Source organism: Bos taurus, chromosome 21, assembly GCF_002263795.3.
Source record: "Bos taurus isolate L1 Dominette 01449 registration number 42190680 breed Hereford chromosome 21, ARS-UCD2.0, whole genome shotgun sequence".
Lineage (NCBI taxonomy): Eukaryota > Metazoa > Chordata > Mammalia > Artiodactyla > Bovidae > Bos > Bos taurus.
The window spans coordinates 31,130,612-31,148,094 of NC_037348.1; the positions used below are offsets into that span (position 1 = coordinate 31,130,612).

The 17,483-nt window shown below is 36.5% G+C and overlaps 1 protein-coding gene across 2 annotated transcripts in view; it reads left to right on the forward strand.

Annotated features, from left to right (window-relative positions):
* UBE2Q2 (ubiquitin conjugating enzyme E2 Q2) overlaps nucleotides 1-17,483 on the forward strand; it is a 62,484-nt gene that overhangs the window by 3,869 nt on the left and 41,132 nt on the right. Inside the window, exons 2-3 of one of the 2 annotated variants that reach the window (XM_005221922.3) lie at nucleotides 7,049-7,150; nucleotides 11,527-11,631. In XM_005221922.3, coding sequence (XP_005221979.1) covers nucleotides 7,049-7,150; nucleotides 11,527-11,631 — 207 coding nt within the window. The remainder of the gene's footprint in view (nucleotides 1-7,048; nucleotides 7,151-11,526; nucleotides 11,632-17,483) is intronic. The other variant, NM_001075530.2, reaches the window with a different exon arrangement.

A 17,483-nucleotide genomic window follows, 5' to 3' on the forward strand; every position in this document is an offset into this window, starting at 1 on the left:
CAGTTGTTATGATCACACCTAAAAGCAAAGCAGCTCATTTTAATAACCTGTGCAGCCTTATTCAGAGCCAGTATAGGACTTTGTTTTAGTTCTTTTGAAATATTTAGCCTAACTTGACAACCCCATTACTCCTTTTGTGGACTTCTTGGCATCTGGGAACTCTTGGTAGAGAATCACTGTTTTAAAGTGAGAAATCCCCCCCAGGAAGTAAATTAGCTGGTAAACAAATAAAACCTCATAGTACTTTATTATTTGTATAGCATAAATCATTACTCTTTCTGTATGAGTGGCTTTGCCGGGCTATTTGTGGTGGAACATTTTTTTGTTTAACTAATTAAATTTCTATTCATCATTGCCAAAAAGGGTACTCTTTTGCCCACCCCAACAACAAGATACTAAATTAAAAATGTTAGAGCTCTGAGTTTAGGAGATGGGAAAACAAATTGTAGTCTTAGTCTTTGGGACCTCAAGCAAACTACTACTTTTACTGTATTTTTCTATGAAATAGATAATACTTTTTGACCCACATGAGAACGTATTTAGGAGAATTCTCTAACAGTGATAATAACCTCTATAAATGTAAAAGTGATGATGTCATTAGTGATGTCAAAAGTGATGATGTCATTAGGCTGAATAACATTGGTTTGAAAATACTTTTTAATAGCTTTTCATGGGAAATGAACCAGTGCTGTTAATTTAATTTTTGATGTTTCTTGTTTTTACACTGATAAAAAAAAAAAAAAAAACAAGTAGCCCTGACAATGTTATACAAGGGAAGTAACAAAACTTGACTGAAAAGCCCAAGACCTTTTCTTTGGTCTATTCTCCTGGGACAGATTGCTTTTCCAGTTTGAACTCCTGGAGAATCTTTTGAAAGTATCAGAACTGTCATGTTAAGTGCTTAAATGATACTTTCACTCCAGAGGAATCATTGTTTCCATTCATTTGACCAGTTTATAATATAGAGTCAAATTCCTAGTTCCTATCTAGTCTCCCTCATCCCCATTTTTATGACCTTCCTTGAAAGGAACAGATATATGAAGAGGAGATTTAGGTTTCCATTTTGTGAATGGGGTATCCTTTAGTAATTTGATTTTTTTTTTTTCCTTTGTTAAACTTCCTTAGACCTGGAAAAGGATAGTGTTAGATAAATGTCAGCTAGTTGAGGGGCTGGGAATTGAATTTAAATAGTCCCTGCCAAATAAAGCATTATTGGAGAATCAGAGTGGTAAAGCAGAGGTCCCTTTTTCCAAGGTCATTGTAATAGTGTTCTGTGTTCTCTTCTAAAAGATTATTTTGAAAGACAAAGCAGACTTGGAATCAAGGAAACCAGTGGTTTCTGCAGATTCAGTGGTTTGAATCTTTTTCGACACTTTTGATTTCTCTGCTTCAATTCATTTAGAATGAAGTTTTAATTAGCTGTAATTTGCTCCTCAAACAGTTAACATTTTTCAGATCACAGGAGTGTGTATGCAGTATTCTTTTACCAAATATTAGTGTATTTACTCTGCTTCTGTGGGTTTCAGTCATGTTAGATACGTGGTTGTACATTGTTTACTTGTAAAATGATTATCAGGGAGCAATCTCTTTTTTTCTTTTTGGGGGGAGGGGATAGCTTTTTTAATGTTGTCAAGTCATTTAGGATTTTATATAGTACCATATGGTAATTCTGTAAGTTTATTTCATTCTCCATCCCACATTTATTGAATGGCAAAATATGAAAATAATGTGTTCTATAACTGTTCTCCAGAAGTGTTACAGTTGTTAGACCTCTGAACCTTCAACAAGAAGTATGTGTGTCAATTTTCAAAAAGTTAAGACACAGCCATTTCCAAGGATTTCATATCATTTGGAAAAATACCAGAAACTGAGCATTCTGGCAGGCAGTTTTGCTGGCAGGTGCTTGATATAGAGCTGCACACTGGTCTTGTAGTGGATTTATGTGGAAAATAGATAAAGTTATTTCTGAACAAGGCAAGCTCCTTAAACAATGAGAAGCAAAGAGGTCGGTTTGATTGACCTTGAGTTATGTTGTCTTAGATTAGGACAACACAACATTTTATGGTGGCAGTGGTGGTGAGCTTCTTTGTAATTTGTCCAATTATGTAACTTTTAGGGTGGTGGTCACAGACAACTTCATCCTTCAAGCCTTAAAATTACTGTAAAAACAGTAGTATTAATAAAATTGAGGAAAAACAAGGCCCCTGAATAATTAGATGCTTAGATAATTGTCTAAAATTTTCATAACTGTGGTGACAAAGAGCTATGTTAGAAGCATTTAAACATTTAATGTGGGGAAAGTTGCTTGAACTTATATTGGGATTTTTCAGCACCATCCATTGTTTAAAAATTGTATATCATGGGTCATTTTAAAGAGAAATAGTAAGGAAACTATCTTTTCAAGATAGAAAGCTTAGTTATTAATCTTGTAAAAATTTAAAAGCTTGAAGTATAAGAGGTTGAAAGCATGAATGCTTAGGTTTCTAAGTTTCGGTAATAATTTTAGATGCCTTTCAAAGTATGTGGATTGTCTTTTAAACATTACACTGAACAAGCCTTGACCATGATGTAGAATTTGTGCTGAAGGTTCAGTTTCCAGAGGTGATGGTAGTGGATATTTTATAATGTGGAAGACAAGACATTTTTATTTAATTAAGAAGTCTAGAAACCAGGTAAGCAAAACTAGAAAAAAAAATTGCCTGTAGTTCTACCATTCAGAACACACCACTATCCAAACTTTGATGTATGTATTGTCAACTGGTCATATTTTTTCTGTTATATTTATGTAGATTCCCTCTCTCTTAAAAAAATCAGATTATTTTATAGTCTGATTTTACTTTTTACTCAATAATATTGTAGACCTTTGTAGTAACCATTACTCTATAATGTCTTCAATTATTGTGTGCTGTCTTATTATATGACTTTAGCATTGAGTCAGTCATGTCCCTATTATCAGTGGTTTCTGGGTTTTTTCTGTTTTAAATAATGCCTTAAACATTACTGCTGCTGCTGCTGCTGCTGCTAAGTCACTTCAGTTGTGTCCGACTCTGCGACCCCATAGAAGGCAGCCCACCAGGCTCCCGGGTCTCTGGGATTCTCCAGGCAAGAACACTGGAGTGAGTTGCCATTTCCTTCTCTAATGCGTGAAAGTGAAAAGTGAAAGTGAAGTTGCTCAGTTGTGTCCAACTCTTCGAGACCCCATGGACTGCCGCCTACGAGGCTCCTCCATCCATGGGATTTTCCAGACAAGAGTACTGGAGTGGGGTGCCATTACCTTCTCCGTTGGTTTCTTTTAACCCTCTCCATTTAGCAAGATAAATGCTGACTGCCCCTGTTGGCCAGCATTGACCTTGTGATGCTAGATCTCTGAGAAAGAGGGCTCTAGTCCCAGAGAAGACCCAGATTTGCCTAGTTTAGCTCATCTGACAGCTAATCAGGAATAGGATAGGCTGGTAGAGACCAGTGATCAGGTTTTGGGTCAAGAGAGGAAGGTAGGAAGATGGAAGGGAGATAGGAAAAGTATCCTCAGTGGAACCACATTAATACAGAATGGTAAAAGGATGTTTCTTCCAAGGAAGAAATTCTGAAAGTGAAGGGGGAAAAGGTTGGCGGATGGGGACAGGCAGCAGTTTTAATGAGAATAGTGGCACAATTTTACATTTTTTGGAGGTTAAACTCTTTGATATCTGGTCTGTCATTTGCCTCTGCAGTCTATGGTGGTATGTTGTTGTGGTTGAAATAATAATAAGAAAATCCAGCCTCACACAGATACTTGATTGGAAAAAGAAATATTTTAATAGCCGTTTTAGATAGCTGCAGATGTTCTTTGTGGATACTGTACCCAAACTTGGTTTTTCTTGGATTTTGACTGGATCTTTCACCCTTGCATGATATGACATCATGCGTTGTTATTTGGAAAATATTAGTTTGCTGGAATCTTATAAATGTTAATACATTTCATTATATAACATAACATTATATCCATTAATATCATCATCACCGTCATCAAAATACTCTTGGGAAGCTGTCAGGCTCACATGGTGGAAACAGGCTTTGCAAACTTCTAATTTTTGCTTAAAAGCTTGAATTTTATTATTGGCAACAAATACTGCCTTGGGTTTTCCTTGAAATGACAGGTTCTCTTCATTCTTTTTTTGAGGAAACACCTATCAGAAACCCACGTTGGAATAACCATTGTTTGTCAGTCATTCTTTCAAGTGAAAATGGTGTCCTGTCAAAGTGGTTAGTTCAGCTCACAACTCAAACACACACGTGCTCTCATGTATTCTGTAGGAATGCTCATGTGTGCCCATTTCATCACTTGCAATATTAAAAAGACGTAAGGATTGAGATTTAGTGAAATAACGGCCTCATCACAGACGTTCATAAGTGAAATGCCTTTTTCTTCTTTGAAACACCTTTCATGCATAGTGGTGAATAATACCATGACTTCAAGTATAGTTTGGTGTCACTGCCTTTATCTGTGCTAAGGTACCCACCGTTGTATTGGCGCCATTGGTAAGAATGTTAAGTATGCAAAAGGCAATTAACATCTTAGTATTCCTGTAGAAATAGTTTGGACCTTGGAGTCCAAGGGCCCCACTTAGAGAACTGTTAACATAGTTGCTTAGACCTACTATATATCCTGTCTTTTGTCTAGGGTTAGAAAAATATGGCATAGGTAGTAACTGATTTCAGTATTTCTTTTAGTTTTGTAATTTTCATATTATGGTTTTGAGGAGTTTTAGCCCAGAGCACCAATTGATGTATTTTCTTTTGCTTATGCAGAACTTTAATCAATGCAATGAAGCTCAAAATGTAGTTTTTTTTCTTTTTTTAAGACTAAAGAAAATACAAATATAAAACAAAATGGTTTAGATAGTGTATTCTCCAGATTAGGCTGAAGACTTTGAAGAAAATGTAATATTCAGTTAAGTAATTCTCGCTAAAAATGGGATTAATTTTGAAGACCATCTACGTTTTAGCCTTAAAGAGGTTTGGAACACAGTAAGAGTTTGAGGGATGGGGATACAGAAATAAACCATTGCTGAATGGATATAATGATGTTCTACTTCAGGTTTTTTTCTTTAAAGAACATTTGGTAAAATGCTTTAAAAATATTTAAAAATATTCTGTGGCTCCAACTATATATAATTGAGATTATAATTCTCAAAGCAGTACTTCTTTAAAACTAGGTAAAATTGTCATGTTTCTGTGACTAGATCCTAACTGCAGCTAATACTAATAATAATGGCTTTCCCTAATATGTAACAGAAAGCAGTACAAATGAACAGAGTAAATGTTAGTAGGTGGAAATGTGTAATGCTTAATTCATTAACTTAAAAAAATCAACACATAATTGTGCTTTAAAAAAGTATATAGGTAGTAATAGCATTTCTCGGTAGTATTCAGTTTGTGTGATGTAATAAAATATTGGATTTATGGTGTTTGAATTATTTATTGCTCTGCAACTAGTTTAGCAGCTTAAAACAGACATTATCTCACTATCTCTCATTATCTCATTTTGATTATGGGTCAAAAATCTGTGTGTGACTTACCTGGGTTCCTTGGCTCAGGGTCCCTGACCAGGCATTCAAGGTGTTGGCTGAGGCTATAGTCATCTCAAGGCAGGACAGGACAGTCTTCTCCACCTCCAAGTTCATTCATGCACTTGTTGGTAGGATTCATCTCCTCAAACGCTGTTGGTCTGAGGGCCTCAGATTCTAGTTGGCGCTTGGTCAGAGGCCTCTTCAATCCCTTGCTCAGTGGGTTTGGATCTCTCCGTAGGGAACTGTTTTCCACTGGGGGAACAAATGAAAGAGCAAGGGAGGGTAAGCAAGACAGAATTTCCCATCTTTTTGTAACCTAATTTCAGAGGTGACATCTATTACTGTATTCTGCTTGTTACAAGTGAGTTGTTAGGTCTAGGGGAGGGAATTATACAAGGGGGTGAATACCAGGAGGTTAGGATTATTGGGGCCATTTTAGAGGCAGCTTATTGCAGTGTTCAAGAACACAACTGACCTCGATGAGTGGGAGCCCACAGACAGTAGCTGTACAAGGAGAATGCCTGTCTCAGAGTTCAGCTCCCATGGCAAGTGAGCACTGAAGGTAGCCCTAAGATAGCTGTGTTGCTGTTTGTTCTGCCTTTCTAACACTTGCTGTATTTAAGAAGTAATCTTAATCTCATTTAAGAAATCTGTCCTTTAGAAACTACATTCTTGTTTGCAGTCTGAGAAAGGAAGGGAAATTATTAGGAAAAAGGCGAAAATTAAATGGGATTGCTTTTAGGGGCCAGTTTTCTAATGGGGAAAAAAAATCTCAAAGTAACTTGTGTAGTTACACTACTGAGAAGACAAGGCATACAGTGAGTGGATTTAAAAAATTAGTTTTAGCATTTGTAAGGATTTAAAAACATGTGCCTAGGTATGTATTCCTTTACTTTGTTTAAAAAATTGAGTTACATCTCATCTAGATAAAGCCTAGAAATGTAGCTTTTTTATACTGAAAGGCAAAAAGTAGTATGGTTTAACTCTGTAGACTACTTCAAGGTTGGAAATTTTTGTTTTTGCTTTTGTTTTTGTTTCTTGAAGGACTTATTATGATTCTAGATTTTAAAGCCCTTAAAAAATGTTAAAACTGGCAAATCCATGCCATGATAGACCTTTCTTTGTAAAGGAAGGAAACCCATCATCCTTGATATTTGCATAACATTTTTTTCTGCTTTTGATGGAACAACTTTTGCAGTATATTCTCTTCTGTTTGTTTTAAATCAGACTGCAAGTCCTTTTTTAAGGTTTATAAATCATATAACACGAAGCAGGCAAGATTAAACTATAGAGCTTAATAATTTTTGTTTAAAAAATTAAAAACATGGATTTTAATGAATTTAAAGACATGGATTTTAATGTGTTACTTTTCTTACTTTTCTTTCTGTGATATGTTTTACTTAAATTTGTGATCATCTTGCCATTTAGTGGTGGGGTTTAATTGCATATCCAGGTTAGCCTGTATGTAAATGTGTTTAACATCAGTGTCTCCGTAACAGGAATCTTATCCATCTTCTTCACCAATATGGTTTGTGGACTCTGATGATCCAAACCTGACTTCAGTTCTGGAACGTCTCGAAGACACTAAGAACAACAATTCGGTGAGAAAATAAACAACACTACTTTTTTTTTTCTCATGAACATAACAGAATTCAAGTGTTAAGAGGTAATATGATACAAAAGCTTGATTAATGACTATTTGATAACCTAGTCTTTAGCTCCTCTAAGATTTTTTTTTTGTCCTTCAAATTCTGTTTAGTACTCGGTTTCTCATTTTTATTCCCCGTAACTATAGTCCTATTTTAGCTCAGGAATTAGGTTGTCTCTTTCCCATGAATCCTAATCATTAAATTAAGTAAGCATTTTTGATTGGGTCCACTATCCAAGGTAGGAAAAGGGAAAAAGACTGAGATAGATGTGAGGGGGAAATAATGATTGAATGACCCCAATTGATGTTTCTGTCAAGAGTCTATATAACTCTGCAGTAAAAACCAAAGGAATATAAATTAAAAATTATTTTTTAATATATAAAGAAATCAGATTTCTTTGATTATAAAGCTATTAAGTGACCCTTGTGAAAGAACTAGTGAAAGTAAAAACAATAAAAGCAAAATAGAAGTCACCCTAATTTTTCTCTACCTGATAATAAACATTGTTGACATGATGGCAATGTTTAAAAATCAGTATTTTTCTTTTGCTTGTAAAATACATAGACTCTTAAACATACATTTAAGTTATATCATTTGCATTTTTCCACGATATCACAAAGTTCTTCTAGAAGAATATCAGTCATTATTTGCAGATGACATGATTGTTTACCTTAAATCCAAAGGAGTCAGTTGAAAAAGCAATTTTTAAGATGATTGATTAAAAGTTCTGTTATATAAAAATCAAGTTTTCCTAAATATCAGCTATAATCAAAAAATACAGTGGACAGGTATTTTATTGACAGCCACAATTAAAGAAAAATTAGACACCTAGGAATAAGCTTAGATGTACAAATTTTGTATCAAGAAAACTATAAACATTTGCTGAGTGGAATTAAAGACTTGACAACTGTGTTCCTAGATGTGCAGACTCCCGTATTATAAATATGTCAGTTATCTGTAACTTCATGTGAGTTTATAAATTGAATGCAATTCCAGTAAAAATTCCAACAGATTTATTTTTGGAACTTGACAAAATGACTCTAAAGTTTGTTTTGAAGAGTAAATAATAGTAATTATCTGACCAGATACTAAATAAAATATCAAGTACTAGCACTAAGCTGGACAGGTAAAGGCAGTTAGAAATTTAGAAACATAATCATGCAATTGAGAATTCAGAATCAGTTAAATTGAACCAAAATACTCAGTAAATAAAGGATAGATTATTTTATGAATAGTACTGGGAGAACTGACCATTTGAGGAAGTTAGACTGACCTCAGATTTTTGTCACAATAAGTTAGAGGTGGTTTAAACATCTATTCTTAAAATTACGATCAGAGGAACTTCAGTGTGAGTATTACAAGAGTAATAACAAAGCCATGAAGATTAGAGGAAAAAATTAAAAGCTAGACAGACATGTGTTCACATCTCCAGCAAGGGAGGGGCAACAGGACAGGTAATGAGCAATAGACATAGCCCCCTTACCAGTGCTTCCCTTTAGGAGGTTGCCTCAAAGATCTAAAGTTGTAAGTTTTATAATAGTAGAGATGAGTGGGCTTATTTTTTGATGTCTAAAATATTCCATCAAAAAATGCTCCTAAAGTGAAATGACATAGGATAAAAAATTTGGTCCAATTTTATGAACGAATATTTACATAAAAGAAAAAAACAAACTCATCCTCTACTCTTTCTTGTGCTCTCTGCCAGTTATTTTATAATCTAGTTTCTTGATCAAATAAGCTATCTTTTCTCACATTTAATTCATTATAATGGGTACGCTGCCACCTTTGTTGTACTAAAATTTTTACCCCTAGTTGCCAAATCCGGGACTAGTTCTTTAGTCCTAAAGTTTCTGCAGCATTTTGAAACTGTTGACTCTTTCTTTTTGAAACAGTCCTTCATTCAGCAAACACATATGCTTTACTGTCCACCAGTAAAGAGCTGGTTAAAAAAAAATTGCTGTATGGTTTTATGATAGAACATCATGTTGTTAAGAATGCAGCCAGTCTTTCCACAAGAGCACATGCAACGTTCCAAGATGTACTAAAGTGAAAAAATGAGGCAAAGCATATTTTCTATAATCTGGCCCCTTTTGTATGGTGGTTCAGTCACTAAGTCGTGTCTGTCTCTTGTGATCCCATGCGCTGTAGTCCACCAGGCTCCTCTGTCCATGGGATTTCCCAAACAAGAATACTGGAGTGGGTTGCCATTTACTTCAGGGGATCTTCCAGACCCAGGGATCGAACCCAGGTCTCCTGTGCTGCAGGCAGTCTCCGGCATTGGAAGCGGATTCTTTACTGACTGAGCCACCAGGGAAGCACGTATACAGTGCTGTAAAAAATATATAACTATGTGTACACTGGTTTGTACATACCTTTTTTAACCTGGGTTTTTACAGAAAACTGTTAGTAGTAGGACACAGAAAAGTGTTTTTAAAAACGTGCCTGGCTTCTGTGCCAGGCTTTGTGATAAGTGGTCAGTATACAAGACAAGTCCTGTCTCTGTCCTCTGAGGATTTCCATCAAATCACTTTCTCCTGTTTCTGTCTCTTACTACCTTGCCTTGGTCTTCTCTGAGCTCTTATTCCTTGGTCCACCTCTTTGTTCTCTTTCTGTGCTTTCTCTGAGTAATCTCTTCTACCCCTAGTACTTAAATTGTGGCCTATATTCCAATGATTCCTAAATTTGTATCTCTAGATAAAATTTTGTCTCCTGAGTTTGACACCCATTATTTGTCTATATATCACATAGATTCAGGGAATCTCACTCAGGTGTGCCATGGCTGTTCAAAATGATTACATCTAAAATTTAAGTTCATCTGCATCTTAGTACTCCGCCACCCCCATCACATTTCCCCTCAAAAATTTCTCTCTGTGATTGTGAATGGGGCAAAATGAAATAATGAAAGTTGTTACCCATGCCTGAATGTGGGAACTATCTTAGAGTTCTTTTTTATACCAGTGTTTCCTGACCCCTGCCTCCTCAACCCGAAACTATCTAGTAAATTTCTAAGACTTGTTCATCTCCCTTCTAAATATTTCCTAAATTCTTCCCCCCTGGTCTTAAGTTTCTTCTTCTGATCCCTTAAACACCTTTTGGGGGGAGCATGGCGTTGAAATTCCCGGGAGGTGTATGGCCCTGCTTGTTACTGCCTGGTGCACCTCTACGACCACGCGGCTGTCTCTCCCACAGTGCTCGGGGAGCTCTTCCTGTACCAGGGAATGGAGTGTCCAGGTCTGTCCAGCTCACCCAGCCACCTCTTTATTATGTACTGAGCACAGAACAGAGCTTATCAGATGGAGAACAAATCCACAGTGGGGCTTTGCTGTTTTTTAAGCTTGAGGATACTTTTGATACTAATTTACTGCTCAGCTTTCCTCATTTTCATTTGCTCCATTGTCCACTTTGGAAAGGCTTGTTCTTTGCTTTGTTTAGCCCATTCTAATTCTGTTTCTGTTTTCCCTTAGTCCTTCATAAATCTTCTTTCTCTTCATGTCTTTTCCTGGTTGGCAACATCTAGGAAACTGTTCTGACCAATTGAAGTAAGTTGCCTTATTTGCTCCCAGTCAGGTCTACTGATAGTGACCATTCTTCTGAAATCATAGTGCTAAACTTATACATTGAAAACAATGTATATTTTTTAAACAATGAAAAATGTATTTGTGCATATAATTTACCTTGCTTACTTAAAGTAAATATGTTCTAAAAATCTGAATTTAAAAGTGGAAAGGAGTTATTCTTTGCAGCTTTCCTGGTGAGGCCTTTTTTTTTTTTTTTGACAAACACTTAAGAGCCTATAAGTGTCAAGTGTTTTTGCAGAAGATTTCATTTAATCTTTACCCTTATGAGAAGGTTTTAGTTTCCTTATTTTCCAGATGAGGAGACTCAGACTCAGGGCATTAGGTACTGTATCCAAGGTTGTCTAGGTTCCAAGGCTCTGTCTGCTAGACCACATTTGCCTCTGTACTTGCAAATGAGTGGCTGTGAAATACATAATTTTATAATCCATGTGCAACAACGCTGCTTCTGTTTTCTGTAGCCTCGTTAATGTATTAATGTGCTCTTATAAGTTATTAAGAAAAGAAGTTAACAACTGAAAATTAGGCAGTGTTTGGAGCTTCTCTTCCTCTGCCATTTTTTTCATGTCATTCTGCTAGGCAGCCCTTAAAATATTTCTTAAGATTGTTATTTTATCTGTAGGCTGTAATTGAGCAATAGTAAACTTTTTTTTTTTCCATTTCCTACTGGATTAGTTACAATAGTTGTAGCATTATTCATGTCTTCTAAGGGCTCTTTAACGTAATGCTTATTTACTGAAATGTGTTTTGTAGCTTCGTCAGCAATTGAAGTGGTTGATATGTGAACTCTGCAGATTATATAACCTTCCTAAGCACCTGGATGTTGAGATGCTAGATCAACCACTACCCACGGGTCAGGTAAAGTAAAAATTCTCAAGTGTTCAAGAGCTAAAATACATTGTCTCATGCACAAATAAAATTAGGATGATTTCTCATTATTATACAACTTATTTAGGAGTTAGTTTTTGTTTTCCTGTTGAATTGTTTTGTTTGTTTTAGATACTAAAAATAGCCTTTTCATTCTTGGGAGCTGCTGGTTATATTTACTATGACAGGCAAACAATTGCCCTTGTCCCCATCACCACCTTTTTGTTGTTAATATTTCTGGTTGCCATAACTGTTCCTTGCTTCTGCAGTTGTTTGCTTTTGTTTATTTACTTACCTTCACCTGAGAATGCCATCTTTCTGCCGTTTTGTGCTTCGAAAGGCCTAACTCTAATGTTATCTCCTCCATCAGCAGAAGTACCCACTTGCTCACCACCACCTCTAACTTCTCTGGATTTCTGGATTTACCTATTTAGGTATAATTTCGTGGCTTGTACTATAATAAAGATTTAACTCTTATACCACCCACTTACCCACCCACCTCCCCTTCCTAAAACATCTTTATATTTAGTCATATGAATAATCATCATTAGGACTTTGTAGTATAGTTTCCTGTTATATTTCCTTTGTACAGCTTTTTGCTTTGCGGTGTCTTCCTTAGTAATAATTCTTAGTTTAAAAAAGTTATGTCCTGTCTCTTTTCTGTGAGATCTCCCCTCTCTTCTTCAGCCTTTGGTTTCTTCTGTACCAGTCTCAGCAGGTTGTTTTCTGGGCTGGCTATTCAGCGGTCATCTTGAAATTTTTCTTGTTTCTTCTACTGGAGTAGTAGATACATTGTTTTCAGATTTCATGTTTCTTTCTTGGCTTACCTCTTTTCATTTCCCTGGAGTAAAATGATTTTAGTCAAGTAAAATCTTAAGAAAACATGAAGAGGTGGTACATTTCTGAGTTCTTAACTTCTTTAAAAAAAAAAAAAAAAAAAGGCCAGACCACCATAGGTTTGAATCCTGATCACTGCTCCTTAGTTGTATCCCCTAATTAACTTAGGCTAGTTACCTAGCAGGATGTTCCCCAGTTTCCCATGTGCAAACTGGGAGAGATGCTAGTAATACATATATCTGCGGGGACATGTAAAGATTAAATAGGTTGTTACATGTAAATCATTTAGGGCAATGCCTGGTGCATAATAAATGCCCAATAAATGTTAACTGCTATTATATTCTTCACTTGATTGGTAGTTTGGTTCAATGTGTAATTCTTGGTTGAAAAAAATTTTACCTCAGAATTTCAGACTGTGCTGTTGTGTCTAGTCAGTAGGTATGCCATTCTTAGTCTTGGTCATCTCTGCGTGACTTTCAGGAAGCTTTTAGGACTTTGTCCTTCCCTTGGTGTTCTGAAATATCGCAGTGGTTTACTGAGTCGTGGTTTGTTTGGTTTTCTGTTGTTTTTGAGCACTTAGTATGGATGGATCTTGTCAAATTTGGACTCTCGAGTCTTTCTTTTTGGGTAGATGTTCTTATATTTTTTTCCTGTGGCACTTTCTCCTTTCCATTCTTTTCTTTGTTCACCTTGGAATACCTACCAATAGGATTTTAGACCTCCTTGCTTGAATCTTTGTATCTAATTATCACTATATTCTGTCTCTTTGTCTTAATTTCAAATTCTGAAACATTTACCTTTCAATTTTTGAAAATTTTATTTGAACAGTCATAACTTTATAAGTTTTATTTTGGCTCTTTAGTACTGGTTAACCAGTTACCCCAGAACATAATGGCTTAAACAACACTTTATTCTCTGTCTTAGGATTGTGTGGGTTGGTTAGGCTTAGTTGGACAGTTTTTCTGCTGACCTCACCGTGCAGTCAGAGAGTGGCTGGGACTTGTTATTTGGACATGTGACCGCACTGGAATGTCCAACATGGCTTCTTTGTTCGCATGTCTGGTGCCTGCTGTTTCCTCTCATGGCCCTTCTTACCACATGGCATCTCATCATTCCAGGTCTCTTATCGTGGCTTCTCTTCCTTTAGAAAGGTAGTCAGAATTCTTATTTTTGGCTTTCAAGAGCACAAAAGTGGAAGCTGTCAGGCTTTTTTTAAAGTTTAGATCTGGAATTGGCACAGTGTCATTTCCACCATGTTTGCTGGTTAAAGCAAGTCCCAGGGCCAGCCCAAGTTGACAGTGGGTGGGGTCCATACAAGGGGCGAATGCTGGGAGTGTGTCTCATTGTGGGTCCTCTCCAAAGATGAACGAACCGTAAGTTCTAAAAGCTTGTTCTCTGATTATTCCTTATTCGTAGCATTCTATTTTTGTTTTGTTGATGTAATCGTAAGTGTCTTTAAGGAGTTACTTTGATATTCTCCCTCAAGCATCTCTATTTCTCTTTAATATGTTTAATAATTTTTTTTCTAATTTATCTTGGTTTGTTTTTTTCTTTTTGAAGACTTTCCTCATATATCTCTTTATTCTGTTGCTTTTTCATATTTTTTCCTTTTTTTCATTCATATTTGAAAGAGGTACTAAAAGGCTGATAAGGAGTCCTTTGTGGCCAACACTTGCCAACTGATACAGCTTTTTGGAGGAATTTAAGCTGGCTTCCATCCCTTATCCTCCACTCCCTGTTTCCTGGTATAATCATAAGTGATGGCTGGAACTGTCTGGTTTCTCTGGACATGAAACCTTGTCTCCTGCTTGAGAAAGACGTGTCTGCCAGAGTTCTGCTTAAGGAGAGCGGTGTGTTTTGGGGCTGGACAGTCGCTCTGTTGTTGGCCTTGGTTAGTCTGTGTCTCACTCCACCCATCACCCCTGCTGTCAGGTGTCCTGGTGTCTTCGTCTGGAGCCTCTCCAGGGCACTGCGGGACAGATTAGCCTGCCGGTTTACCCCCTAACCTGTGGCTTGGCTTGTTTGCTCCACTTAAATCACCATTCTCCAGTTCACTGTCATCTTCTAGCATGAGTTGTCTTTTCTGCTGGTAGCCCTCTTTTATTTTTTTGTTACATTGTGTGTGTGTACAGTGTTCAACCTTCATGGTATGTCTTCATCGTAGTTCTAGTGGAGCCTCAGAAAAGAGATGGGAGAAAAGTCCATTCTGTGTTCAACTTTGCTTCTTTAGAAGACATAGGTTTTTCACTTAACAGTATATCATGGACACAGTACATATAGACCTACCTTGTTTTTCATGGCCATGCATATATTAATAATTCCATATAGGGATATAACTTATAAATTACATGAATAAGTTTCCTAATTTTGACTCTTCCTTGCATTCACATAATATACATTCAGTACCTATGTAGGTTGGGAGTTGGGGGTAGAACACAATAGATATGATACCTTATACTGGGGTTTTTCTACTTTAAGTAGAGTCTAATACAGTCTCTTTCCTTTTAGGTTCCTCTTGTTTAATTTTGGTATCAGAGTATAAGCAGACTCATGACTTGGGAAGCGTGGTGTATTTTTTTTTCCTAAGATCTCAAACAGTTGAAATCAATTTTCAGCTAGGGGGATGGTTTTGCCTCCCATGGGACACGTGAAAGTATTTGGAGATACTTTGTATTGTCATGGTGGGAGGGGTGGGGGAGTGTGCTATTGGCTTTTTGTGCATAGAGGGGATATTACTAAACATCCTGCAATGTCAGGATTATATGGTGTGTAGTTATAGTTCTTTATTATTGCTGTATTTATTCCATTGTACCATACATACTTATCCATCTGACTGTTTACTGACTTTTGGTTTGATTCCAGTATGCTGTCAGGAACAGTGCTACCATGATCGTTTTTGTCTATGGTACATGGTACACCTGTGCAAGTATGTCTCTGGGCATGTATTTAGGAATTGAATTACAGGGGCATATGAAGGTCAATTTCTTCATTTAAGAAGAAATTATTATTCTTAATTATTCTCAAATTAAGAGAATTCTTAATTCTTAATTCTTCTTAAAAATTCTCAAAAATTATTAAGAAAAAATTTTTAAAGATTCTCAGGCAGCTTTGGGGTTTTTAGTTTTTCACTGTGATCAGAATATGGCCTGTAAACTCTCAGCTGCATTAGCAGCAGTTGCTTAGACTTAACCAGTGATGTCTTTGATTATTGCTGTTTCTTGTACTCCATGGTTTTCCCTCTCTGAAATATATCTCTGAATAATGTATTCTTTTTTCTAGAAAGGATTTCTGAGGGTGGATATAAGGAGTGTTCCTTGAATACTCAGTGTCTGTTTTTATTATTTATTTAATATATTTATTTGACTTTGTGTAAAGTACTCTGTGTAAGTGCTGAGGATCCGGTGCTGAATAAACACAGGTATGGCTTGCATCCTGATGGAACTCAGGGAATTCTAAATTCATACCTGAGTCTTTTCCAAGTTCTTTATATTTTTTTCTTCTGGTATATTTTGTTACAGATGAAAAGTCTGAAACCTGTCTGATTCTTAGTTCTTTATACTTTTTCTCTCTGGAAATTGATATGTTTTTTTTTCTTTAACTGTAAAGTATGGGGTTTTACTTTTCAACATTACTTTGGGGCATTCAGAGCTTGATATTTTGACATCCTTCTTTAGGTTGGTAACATTTGTCTCTTTCTTTCCCTCATTTTCTGAATGAATATTGGATCTCTATATTCCAGGTCTCTTTTCCCTTAACTCTTCTCTTATTTTAATCACCTTCTTCCCACCCCACCCCCCATCTCCTTTTTCTCCACATTTTAGGGGAATGTCACAGTTTGGTTGTCTTCTTTAATCATAAATATTTTGTTCATTCAGGTCCTTTGTGCTCTCTGGCCCTTCTACTAAGTTGTTTTTTTTTTTTTTCCTTTGAGGGGAGATATTTTTGATTTCCCAGAACTCTCTTGTTCTTTTACATAGTAATATTTTTAGATTTTGTGGATGCAGTATCTTCTCAATTACTGCTAAAGATTCCAGATAGATTTTTTAAAGTATTAGTTTAATTTTTGGTCTTAAGTTGTGGCACGCTGGGTCTTTGTCACAGTGCATGGACTGTTTTCTAGTCATGGTGTGTGGGCTTCAAGGATGTAAGGGCTCAGGAGTTGTGGCACACAGGTTTGGTTGCCCTGTGGCATATGGAATCTTAGTTCCCCGACCAGGGGTCTAACCCATATCCCCTGCATTGGAAGGTGATTCCTTAACTGCTGGACCACCAGGCAAGTCCCTCCAATTCAGATTTTAAATTGTTTTATTGCTTTCATTGATCATGCTTCAGGCCACTTCTGCTTGTTTAACTTGGTGCCTTTCTTTCAGATTGCTAGTTTCTTCAAATATCTGGTGATGCCCGATTATCTCCTCGTTTTTGGATGGGGTATGAGTTGTTATGCGTGTCCTCAGCAGTTGTCACTCTTCTCTGCTGTAGCCTCTCCTGGTTTTTCAAACCTGTGCTCTGCCTGTGGTGTGTGAATGGGAGGTGCTTGACAGGTGGCCTTTGCAGTTCCTGAATAAAAGGAAGAGAGAAATCTGTTTGGAGAGTTTGCTGCTGCATTGAGTTACGTTAAAAAATTTTTTTTCCTCTGGTTCTGACACTGACACTGAGAGGCCAGCAAGGTTAACCTCCTATATGAGCGTGATCCTTACCAGCTGTAGTTGGACAAATAGAGTAGGAATTTCTGGGGGGAAAAATACCAAGTTTTTAAAGTCCTAGAGAACTCCATGTCCTGGAGAACTGTGCTCTGGGTCCAGGAAGCTTGTCTTTATGAACTCTGATTAAACTAGATATAAAAGCTCTTCCTAAAACCCCATCTGACTCATTGTGAATGAGAGTTAAGTTGTGGCTTATACAGAAATATTCTGTGGTAAACAGCATGTTATAAAAAAAGAAAAATAGCTCTTTAGTTGAAATGGTGATTACTTTATAACTTTTAGTTTTGTGCAGTGTCTATGCCT